Source organism: Microtus ochrogaster, chromosome 17 (genome assembly GCF_000317375.1).
Source record: "Microtus ochrogaster isolate Prairie Vole_2 chromosome 17, MicOch1.0, whole genome shotgun sequence".
NCBI classification, from domain to species: Eukaryota; Metazoa; Chordata; class Mammalia; order Rodentia; family Cricetidae; genus Microtus; species Microtus ochrogaster.
In genome coordinates, this window is record NC_022019.1 from 13,586,688 (window position 1) to 13,598,857 (window position 12,170).

At 45.3% G+C, this 12,170-nt stretch overlaps 1 protein-coding gene across 1 annotated transcript in view; it reads right to left on the reverse strand.

Moving 5' to 3' along the window:
* The window catches only part of Kif13b (kinesin family member 13B), a 150,105-nt gene that overhangs the window by 53,050 nt on the left and 84,885 nt on the right, over positions 1-12,170 (reverse strand). Inside the window, exons 15-21 of the mRNA XM_013349264.2 lie at positions 9,614-9,700; positions 8,139-8,329; positions 7,105-7,315; positions 5,624-5,786; positions 4,258-4,404; positions 2,780-2,929; positions 2,335-2,463 (exon numbers count right to left, since the gene is read on the reverse strand). Coding sequence (XP_013204718.1) covers positions 2,335-2,463; positions 2,780-2,929; positions 4,258-4,404; positions 5,624-5,786; positions 7,105-7,315; positions 8,139-8,329; positions 9,614-9,700 — 1,078 coding nt within the window. The remainder of the gene's footprint in view (positions 1-2,334; positions 2,464-2,779; positions 2,930-4,257; positions 4,405-5,623; positions 5,787-7,104; positions 7,316-8,138; positions 8,330-9,613; positions 9,701-12,170) is intronic.

Sequence of the window (12,170 nt, forward strand, 5' to 3'; positions counted from 1 at the left end):
CTGGCGCCCTCTTCTGGCCTTCAGGCATACACACAGAATATTGTATAATAATAAGTAAATAAATATTAAAAATAATAATAATAATAATTAAAGCTTTTGTCAATGACAGTCAGGCTCCTGTCTGTAGGGCTCAAGAGCAAAGTGAAGGGGCTGCCACTACTCAACTCTGGGAACACTGGAGATTTGTTACAAGTAATGAATACCCATTAAGGACACATATGTTAAGTCTAAGAGTTCATTATGACGTGAAGACAATTTTAAAAATCCGTAACTTTAACAGAAAACACACCACTCCCTATAATACATACTTGCTTTCCTATTATGTGGCACATACTGTTTTGCTGCTGCCCTATATCTAACACCTCTGAGTATGCCATGTATGACCATCAACACACAACAAGGCAACATACAGGTTTTACAACAAACAAATTTCAAGGTGAGAAAGAGCGCAGAATCTAGAGATAAGAGAAAGCTGCGTGACACTAACAAAGACGTTTAAGAAGGCTGGCTATATAGTTTATGATCTTAAGGAATTAACTATTTTGATTCTTTTTTTAAGTACCTACTATTTTGGAGACACATACTACTTCCAAATGAACTAAGATGACTTGGGTGTCTGTCCTAAAGCTACTCCTAATGGGGGTGGCAGCATGAAGTGCATGATGAGCCATGCTGGGCTGTCTGGGCACTGTGGAGCAGGGAATGGGACTGACCATACCTTCCTTACTACTTTCATGCTCGGTATCTTCCATTGAATCTTAACATATTTTGTCATTTTTTAAAAAGCCATGTTATCTCAGATACGTGTCTCTCTTTTTAATGACAAATTTTCATTCTTGTTTTTTTTTGTTTTGGTTTGGTTTTGTTTTGGTTTTTTGAGACAGAGTTTTTTCTCCATAGCCCTGGCTGTCCTGGAACGTACTTTGTAGACCAGGCTGGCCTTGAACTCACAGAGATTCACCTGCCCCTGCCTCCTGAGTGCTAGGATTAAAGCCACCACCACCTGGCATCATTCTCATTATTTTACACTATGAAAGATGACCTCCCAGAGATGCAGTCACCGTCTGTTATCTCAGAAATGGGCCATGTGGAGTCAGAGCCTACATACCTGTGGTAACCAGGCACATGACCTCCAGGAAGATGTTCTGCAGTCAAGTACAAATTAGCAACAGTGGGGCCATTAGTGAGTTAGGAACTGCCCCCTCCCACTGAAGCAACTCACGTCTCAGACCACCACAGGCCTCATCATGTGAAGGGCTGCAGAAAGCAGCCCTGCTCACAGCAACACTCGCTCCCACCCACAGCTGTGTGCAACTTACTCCTTCAACAACTTCATTTCTAGAAGTATTTACTGAGGAAGAATGCTGACCTAGGATGAGTTAGGAACAAGAGCCTGACTTACACTTCTTTGCAGATCTTTAATCATCTCTTTTAAACACTACAGGTTCTTACTGGTCTTTTGTCATCAAAATCCTGCCAGGATTCCGAGCACTGGCAGCACTGGTCCACTAGGGGGCACTGGAGATTCAGGCAAGGACTGTACTATAAAGGGACTAGGTCACAGGTAGCGGGAAGCATGCCATCCTCAGTACTATTCACCCACAAAAAAACCACAGCACCTGTAGATCTGGTTTTAGCTAACATCTCTCCTGCAGTCTCATTCTCCCAGGATCTCCCTCAGTCTCCCTCAGGACCTACCTCGTGAATTCACAGCTTTCCTGTGTGTCCAGACAGCTGATGCCAGCTCTATCACAGCAATGGATCATACACTAGAGGCCTCTGCTCATACCCGCAGATTCCTACCACTGGCCAGTGGGAACCTGGCATTTTCATCTTTACCCTGGTGCCTGACATAGGTCTTCAAGGAAACATTCAGAGTGTGCCATGAACAGCACACACAGGGAGATCAGACAGAAAGGGCCAGGAACTGTGGGGCTGGAACGGCACACACAAAGGCACTGGGTAACCAGGGAGAAGCTGGGAAAAGTGGAACTGGCTGCAGCTGAAGGACAGGCCACAGAGAGGCAAACATCCACTTCATCAGAACTCGAAAGCTCCACTAATAGAAACTCCTATGGGAATTCTGGGCTGCTTCCACAGAGCAGGACACGCAAGCAGGCTCAGTCACCCTGACTGCTGAGAGAGGCCTCAGGGAGAAAGTGCTGAAAGTGCTGAGTGCATCTTCCAGAAGTATGACAAACAACCCCTAAGTTACTGAACGCTAAAAGATTTCTTTGAAGACAGGCATTTACAAGTTATTGGAAGCGAGTTTCTTATGCAAATACTTACAATCTCATAGGTGGTCCCCCCTTCTAGACTGGGTCTGGAGCTTACCATGCAAACCAGCCTGTTCTCCTGGGCGTCCTTGTCAGAGCTGACCTCTGCAGCATCCTCTCCTCCTACGATCCTCTCCCCAATAGCCCCGCTGAGTCGCATCACCTCCACATGCAGCCGGCCTGCCACCTGAAGGAAGGAGGCAAAGCAAGCACTGGTTTCTGGGCTGAGTTTTCTCTGTGGGACCTGTCTCCCTTGATAAAGCCAGAGGGTAACAATGTGTGAAAACCTAACAGGTGATTTTCTAACAGCTGCTGCGCTGCTAGAAATCTAAACAAGATAGGAAGTCAACTTACAGCCTTATGGAAACACAAGGTATCCACACACAACACTATCACTAGTCAGGACTGGCTAGAAAACAAAGGTATTAACGATAAGTGTCCTGTCACTGCCCACTCCCTGTCCCCTAAACTGCTCTGCAGAATGAGCCACAGTGAAAGCCCACCTCTCCCTTCTGGTTGATGATTGGCACAGCATACTGTAACTTCACGTCATAAAACAGGGTCTCCAGGAAGACATTGGCCACACCAATTAGGCTGTGATTCTCCTGCTCATCGTAGAATGGGTCAGCACGCCTAAAGTAGGACCGGGTGACCTGAAAGAGATTTCAAACATACAACCTTGAAAGAAAAAAAAAACCACATAAAGTAAACTCATTTGACCAATAACTTTACCACCATATCTAGACTCCTCCTCCTCCTCTTCCTCCTCCTCTTCCTCCTCCTCTTCCTCCTCCTCCTCCTCTTCCTCCTCCTTCTCCTCCTCCCTCACTCACTCTGTAGCCTTGGCTGGCCTATAACTCACATACAGACCAGGCTGACCTTGAATTAACAGAGATTCTCCTGCCTCAGTCTCTGACAGCTTCTTTATGCAGAAGGGTTGACACAGAAATAGAGAAACAGACAGATGACTAAAAAGAAAAGGCTGAGAGCACTACCCCCTCATTGTTCTCTCAGGCCCAAAAATCCCTCTAAACTGTTAGACACACTGCTGCCATCAGCACAGCAGTGGGGGGGAGGGGGGAGGCATCTTTCTATAGAACTATAGAAGAAAACTACAAATTTATGCAAAAATATCATCTCTTAGTAAGATGACAATGTGAAAAAAACAAACATTAAAAAGAGCTAAGGAAGAAAGGCACTCCATGTGGAATTGTAAACACTGGTATAGGTAGCAGGGTGTGACGGTGCATGCCATAAACCCTCCCTCCATTCAGGAGGCTGAGGTAAGAAGAGCAAGCTGGGCTACAGGGAGTCCTGTCTTAAAAGAACAAATGTCTAGAAGAGACCACCAAAAAATAACACAGGGTGTATTTCTGTTTTAGGTATGTACAACATGGCTTACTTGAGCAAGAAAACCTGGCAATAGAGGAGCCAGAGCCAGAATAGATCTTGGGCACTTACTTTGGGATCAAAATGACTTCACAACCCTTCCTAACAGAGAAAATACCAGGGTGCACTGATGACTGTGAAACCATGAATGGTGGGGTAGCTGTTTGCAGTGTGCTGAGATGGCCTGGTACCTGCCTCAGAGAGAACCCAGAATAACCTGAGACAGATGCACTCACTAGCAGACGGAAAGGCAAATTCTGCTAGAACCCCAAAAGAAAAGGAGATTAAAAAAGAAGAAAAAACATGCAAATGACCAATTATTAAAATTCTTACATAGCTTGACAACTTAAGGATTAAAATAAATTTTACTTTAAAAATGGTCTACAGAGCTAGTTCCAGGACAGGCTCCAAAGCCACAGAGAAACCCTGTCTCGAAAAACCAAAAAAAAAAAAAATAAAATAAAATAAAATAAAATAAAATAAAAATTAGAGCAATGATTGTGGAAAAGCATTCAACATCCCCGAGCCGGCAAATTCGCTATAATGTGGTCCCTTCTCGGACAACCAGGTAAGTGACCCTTGAGCGACTCACTGGGCTGTCTTCTTCACACTCCTTCCACTCCTGGTAGAGGTCTCTCATATCCAAGAGCCTGTTTTCCAGCTTTTCCAAAGACCAAATCTGCTTTCCTTTTCCTTTTCTTCTCACCTGGATGGCAGGTTCACTGAGGAGAGAGCCTCGCTGCAGAGACGGGAGGTGGCAACAAGGCAAAGTCAGCTGAGACGGTTATGAAACTTTTTTACTCTTTGAGATAGGGTCTCATGTACCTCAGGCTGGACTCAAACTCCTGACCTTCCTGCTTCCACCTCCTAAAGCAGCAGTTCTCAACCTGTGAACTGTGACTGCTTTGGGGTCGAACAGGGGCCATCTAAGACCATCAAAAACACAAGATATTTACGATTCATAATAGTAGCAAAATTATAATTATGAAGTAGCAACAAAAATAATTTTATGGCTGGGGTTCCTCACCATGACATGAGGAACTGTATTAAAGGGCCACAGCATTAGGAAGGCTGAAAACCACTGTCCTAAAGGCTGGGATTACAGGAGTTTACCACTGCTGTAGCCTAACAAACATTTATTTTCTGAAGTGTGAGGGTTTTTTATTGTAGGTGTGTGTGTGTGTGTGCCATGGCACATGAGGAGGTCAGAGGTCACCTTGCAGGAGTTGGCAGTCTCCTTCCAACATGTGGGTCCTGGGGATCATCCTCAGATCATCAAGCTCAGTGGTAGGTGCCTTTACCCAGTGAGCCATCCTGTCAGCCCCCAAAACTGTGACTTTTCATTTGATTAAATCATCTCTTCATAAAGTAGCCTTTTAAAAGAGTAGCCACATGGAATGCTGACAAGGGTATCTAGGGTACCCCAGTCACTCATTTGAGGGCAAAAAAATTCTCATCAGTTTCCTACTTAAAACAACTAAAGGAGCAGAGCATGAGGCACAGCCAGTGGCCGCACAACACTGCATATGGACTGAGTGCCACTGCAGCACTCTCTCCAGAGCAGTGCTGTCTCCAGGGTGGGTGTGCACACTTACAATCCTACACTCTGAGGCTGAGGCAAGAGGACAAAGTTTTCATGGCCAGCCTAAACTATTAAAAACCACAAGATATAATTAAAAAATCCAAGAAGCTCATACCCATACCTCAGAACTTGGGAGGCTGAGGCAGGAGAATTACCTTGAATTTGAGGCCTTGTCTCAAACAACAAAAAAATGCAGGAATAAAGAAAGGAAGCTGAATGAGAAGAAATGATAGGACCAGGAGTGCATGCTTAGTGGCGAACAGAGTCACACAAGCAAGCACACACTCAGAAAATTAGAAGGAAATAACTTCCCACTAATCCAGCCACTGGGTGGAGCCCAGTGCAGCCTCAGCTATGGCGTTTCTGCTTTCCTCACCTTCCTGTTGGCATCCAGGCTGGAGGCTGGAATCTGGAGGGTAACTTTGTACTCAGTTCTTTTATCCAGCTCCTCTGCAATGTAACTAGCTTCTCGCACCAGTAGGTTGGCCTTTACAATCTGTTCCCTTAGCCTCATCAAGCTGTTATTCAATGTTGCTTCTCTTTAAGAGAAAATAAAAACAGGACTGGTGGGTGCAGGAAACAACACACAAAACAGCATATGGGAAACCATGGTCACACTCAACTCATTCACAACTCCACAACTCTCTCCTGTACTCAGGAACATGTATGAACACTGCCCCTTGCCCACACTGGTCTCTGGACCATGTCACAGCACAGCACTCCTTGCATAGCAAGCTGGCCACAGGTAGGTGCAGGGCTCTACAAACTAAATGTGTATCAATCACCAGGCACCCTGATCAATTCAGATGCACTCAATACGACATGCTTCACTCTCCAGTCGACAGGGACGTTTGCAGGTATGCAGACCGGAGTAGCAGGGGTTAGTGCTGCACTCTGGAGCTGTGGGAGATGGCATTTAGTGCTATGCTAATTAGCTCATACAGAGATCAAGATGGTGCTCTGCATCTTATTAGCATCGTGCTTTACCTACCTGACCTCATTAGTCCAGACTATCAACTTTGTTTTCCCCTTTCTTAAAAAGGGCATCTACCAACCTTCATAATCTAAAGCATGGTACAATGGTAAAGTACACTTCTCTGTTCAAAGCCAAAGGCCACACAGACTGAAAATGAGCAGCATCTACGTTGGTGGTGGTGGTGGTGGTGGATTTCTTGAGACAGGTTCTCTCTGTGTAGCCCTTGCTGACCTGGAACTTGCCCTGAGACCAGGCTAGTCTTAAAAAGACCAGAGATCTGCCTTTCTCTGCCTCCTGAGTGCTGGCTGGGATTAGAGCCGTGTGTCACCCATCCAACTAGCATGGGCTGCTTTAAAGAAAGCTGAAAGTACCAGCAATTCCCATCTTTTCAAAAATGAAAAGTAAGAGCTGGAAAGCAGCTTGGTGGTAGAGTGCCTGCCTAGCATCCACTAGGCCACGAGTTCAATCCTCGGTGCTGTGAAAGGAAAACGAGCAAAGACGAATCTAGGCAGCACGTGAGCACAGACCTGCAATCCCAGTGTACAGGGTGCTGAGGCAGGAGGATTCTAAGTTCCAAGCCAGCATACACTGCAGGGTGATTTCAAGGCCAACTTGGAAGATACATGTGTATAAAACTCTGCCTCAAAATAACAACAAAAGAAAAATGAAAGAGGAAAAAGGGAGAGGAAATAGAGAAATGGGAAGAGGTGGGAAAGAAGTGAAGGAGAAGGAGGGAGAGAGACACACCAAGTGACTCTTGGCTGTAGCACCCTCTTGAAATGCTACTCTTTGTAAGCATCACCCAGTGTTTCCATGCAGAACCTTCCCAGGTAGGGAGTACAAACACTACCCAAATCAGTCAGACTGTCCTGCACACCTACCTCTCCTCAGCCCACTGTCTCAAGCGCTGCTGGGCACTGGGCGAGTGGAAGGAGAGCCGGTCCACACCACGGCAGTTCTGCCTCTCAGGAGACAGCCTTCTTCGGAGCTGTTCCAGTTCGTGTTCGTACATGAGCCTCTGGCGCTCTAGAGCCGATCGCTTTTCCTCCTCATGCTGCTGCTCTAGGCTGTTCAATATGGACTGCATTGGATCTGAACATGTTAAAAGAAAAAAAAAAGAACATAATAAGAAAGTATGGTGTGATAGTTTGAATGTAACTGGCCCCATAAGCTCACAGGGAGTGGCACTATTAAAGAAGTGTGTCACTGTGGGGGCAGGCTTTGAGGTTTTCTATGTTCAGGATACTACCCAGTGCCTCACACCATTTCCTACTGCATGCAAGATGCAGGACTCTCGGCTACTTCTCCAGCACCATGTCTGCTTGAACGATACCATGCTCTCTGCCATGATGGTAATGGACTGAACCTCTGAAACTATAAGTGAGTTCTCCCAAACCTACCCCCCAACCCCTACGTGCACACATGCCCCGCCAGTGAAATGTTTTTCTTTATAAGAGCTGCCATGGTCATGGTGTCTCTTCACAGCAATAGAAACCCTAAGACATAAAGTATACTTCAGACATCCATCATTCATCCAAACTGCCATGACCTGACACATTCCAGACAATTTAGAGTAAGCGTGGCTTTCTCACTGCCAGTTACTTGTGTGATACCTTAGATAGACTCAACCTTGTCTGCAAAGCAGCAAAAGAGAAGGCTAAAATATGTTCTCTGCAGAACCTCGGTTGTAGTGAATGCTCCAGAAACACAAGAAACCAAAGGTAGTCACACTTCAAACCTGGGAAATTCCACCCATGAGGACAAGTTTGCAGTGATTTATCACAGCAGAGAGAGGATGTTCTGTAAGTAGAATCAATTATTACAACCAAGGATACAAACAGAGTTCAGAGGTCATCAAGAAAAGTGTGTCATCAAAAACATGCTCAGACCTCCCACAAGCACAGCCTGTGCTCACCATTGCTGCCCAGTGCCTTCATGGTCACCTCCATCTGTGCATACTCAAAGTTGAAGTTGATCTCGCTGGACACCTCACTGGAAGAGTCCCCGTCAGCATCCAGATGCTCATAGCTGCTGTCGTTCTTCAGGGAAGCATCATGCTCCTCATCCTCTCGTTCGACTTTCTTTTTCTTTTTTGGCAGATTGAGTCTTGGGGTGAAAAAAGGGTCATTAAATTAAGAAGGATGCTTATTCATCCCATTCCTTACACACGAGCATTTGCTAGAGGCTAAGGAGATGCCACAGCAGTACCAAGAAGCTGCTACACTCAGGACCTTTGTACTCTAGTGCTAGAAATAAAACATCTACATGCGTACAAGTGACTGCAACAAAGTTCGCACAACTTCTACACATTAGGTGAGAGAGAAAAGCTGAGGACCATATCAGAACAAGAACTAGATGTGCTGACAAGTCTCTGGAGACTTTATAAGTAAAACACCACGGTATACAGAAGCATCTGAGGGTCTGGGAGACCAGTCAGCAACACTTTCAGTGTGGAAGGAAAAAAATGAAAAGCATTTCCCATGAGCTTGCATCCTTCTAATCTTTCCTGTAAGATCAAAACAGCAAGTGGTATAAAAATAAGGATCAGCACCAGTTAGTTATGAGCAAGGTTTGTTAGACAGAAGACACATTAGCCAAGGACAGAAAGAAGAGACCAGGGTCTGAATGCTACAGCAGACATGTGGGGTACAGTGTTGCAGTCACAGATGAGAGCCTTCCTTTGTAGACTCCCTTGCAGCTACTAGACAGAGTCCACTCAAGGGGACTAAGAGGAAGATTTCTCGTGCCCTGACAAGAAGATAGCAAGGTTGTCCTTTGTTGCCCTTTTGTCCCTGTGAGCTGAGTGCTTCTTTCATGGCTGCAGGGGCACAGTTCTTCCACGGGGAAGTGCCAAGAAAACGGTAGAGCACAGCCCATTCTAGCAGCTTTCTCCTTGAGGGCCTCTCACTGTCTGGGAATACACAACCTGCTTAAGCCATCAGTGTCTAGTGTGCTGGGACTGATTGAAAGCATGGACATAGAAACCACCAACCTCCTCTGGGGGATAAGGAAGCTAAATCCCACATTTCTACTACTGCTTTTCAGACAAAAGAATAACAGTGTGCAGACAGATGACTGATAGGCAGACAGACAACAAACCCAGAAGAAAAAATAAATTAATTCTGATACCAGATTGGGGGGAAATCTTACACTGGGAAGAAAATTAAACAAATAAGTAAGTTTAGTACTTTTGATGAGAGACATGTTATTCTCGGCACCCAGAGTTCACATATATATGAACAAACACACAAGTCATGAATACAACATATATGTACAAGAATGAGAACACACATAATAAGGTATCATTTTTATGCTGTTAAAATGACTCTTATGTTTCAGAACACAGTCTTCAGTGGCCTCCCACCTTCAGAAATGTGAGCAATGCCATACCTGAAGAAATGGTTGTTTCCCCAGAGAATCCTGTCCCCATGGTGCAGCTGGATGGGGCTGGAGACAGAAGACCCATTGACAAATGTCCTGTGGGAAAGAGGACAGCATGAGTAGGATGACCATACCCTCTGCTTCCACCACCTTATACTACAGAAGCTCATTTTCCTCAAACTAAACCTGCCCTTGGTGAAGCTAAATATTTGTAGTTACATCTCTACACTTACCTCAAATGCTGAGGACATTAAGTATTATTTTACAGCCTTCAAAGTTCTAAGCATTATATAGCCCACTTCATACACTGATGGTACTTTCAGAGATCAACCTCTGTTTCTCAAAGCTCTGAACATCTTAGACTGTAGGGAGGAGTAAATATGGAGCCATGACAGGTAATAATTTAAGACAGAGCAAGGAAACAAAGCAGAGCCAAACCAGATGGATAAAGAACTCGCCAAGTGACCAGATTCTAGAAACAGTGGCAGATACCAGGGGTGCAGCATGAAATCTACAGGGAATTCTGAAACTGCTCACAGTGGAGAGCATCATCCATGTCCTTTCAATCCAGAGACATCTCATCAGTTCAGCTGAACTGTTTAGTTCAATAACAGACTTCTATAGCAGACATGGTGGGCAGAACACTAGCATGGGAGGAATTTGGAAGGACAGGAAACAAGTGGCAAAGTACGCCTGTGCATATTCCCAGGATACCAGCCCACGCCTCTCTCCTACCAACTGAGTCACTGGCTGAGAAATAGGACATCAAGTACAAATTCTTTAACTTGCCATGGGAGGCCTTTCCTTCCTTCCACAAGGAGGTCTCTGTATCTCCTCCCTACCCTCTTCTAGGGAACCTTCAGCTCCTCTGAAAGCAGATTTCTTTTCTGTACACTAAGTGCAATCAACTCTTCCTCCACTGGGGAACCTATCAGTACCTGGAATCACTTATTGCTTCATCAAGAAACAAGGTCCTGCCCCTCTCCAGCCTCTGGAAGAAGGTCCCGCCCCTCTCCAACCCTCTCTAGCCTCCAGAGTCTTCCTCACAATCCAAGTCCATTTGGATTCCATTTCCTCTGCAGAGCCTGCTGAGCACTCTGGTCTGAGTTTCTTTAAACTCTATAAAGCTACAAATCTTGTTTGTTTGGTATTGATTGTTTTTTTTTTTGTTGTTGTTGTTGTTTTGAGATAGGCTCTCGCTATGTAGGCCTAAGCTCAAGATCCTTCTGCCTCAGCCTCCTTAGTCCTAGGCTTATGAACATATGCCAACACATGACTAAACTATGCACTTACCTGGCTTTATGTGTCCATGATACTCTATGCATTTCCATCCCCACAAACTCTTACTCCCACTCAAACCTTGTTCCCCATGTGGGATTCTTAGACACTAACACTGACCCTTTTGCTTGTCTGTATGAACATTCAAAGTACAAGCTCAAATACAGAGTTGTGATGTGCTAAAGTTAGCACACCCAAGACTTTATGGCTCCATTCTTCAAATACAATGAGTTAAAAAAGAAAAACAGGAGGCCAGGCATGGTGGTACATGCCTTTAATCCCAGCATTTGAAGAGGAAGGTGAACCTCTTAAGTTCAATGCCAGACCTATCTACAAATCAAGTTCCAGGGCAGCTAGAGCTATACAGAGAAATCTTGCATCAGGAAGTGGGGGTAGGGAGGAAGAACACAGGCTTACTTTGGAAAAGCACTGCAGTTAAGTCGTGATTTTTAAAAAAAGAGAATATAAACCAGTTCTTAAAGTCAATCTACATGGGGTACCCATGACAGAAATTGCTTCCACTGCAGCACTGGCCCATCTCCTATACTGACACTCATAGACCATGCCAATCATCAGCTTGTCTGACACTCGTATAGACCACGCTGGTCACCAGCCTGTCGCCTGTGCTATGAGCCACCCTGCTGAAGCTGCACACACAGTAAGGCTTCGACAGCAAATGCAGTCTTGTCAGAGAAAAATGTTCCCCCGGACTGTCCTATGATCAAGCAGTATAGCATTGAGTAAACCCTGACCCTGAGCATACAGAACCTTTACTATCTCAACTGACAAGAAACTTCCAGAAAGCACCGCTGCTTTGTGCCAAAGATGGTGACGCCTTAACACACACAAAGCAGCATTTCAAATCTTCCAGGTGAGCAGTGAACAGAGGGAGCCTGCTGCCAAGGAAAACAACTGGCAGCATTCATTGCCATAACAAGAACTTTGAGTTCTGGAAAATTTTTGTCCATATCCTCCACCCAAAGCCCACTGGGAAATTATCCCAAGTTGAACTACTTGGACTTGTCATTCAGACTTGGAAGCGGTATGTGGAATGACTGTCTGTGTGGCAGTGCCAGGGTGCCAGGGAAGACCTGGGGTAGAACTGGGCTTTGGCTGATGAGGAGAGGGTTTAGAATTATTTCCATCATTAAAAAGTGTAGCTAACGCCGGGCGATGGTGGTGCACACCTTTAATCCCAGCACTCGGGAAGCAGAGGCAGGCGGATCTCTGTGAGTTCGAGACCAGCCTGGTCTACAGAGCTAGTTCCAGGACAGGCTCCAAAGCCACA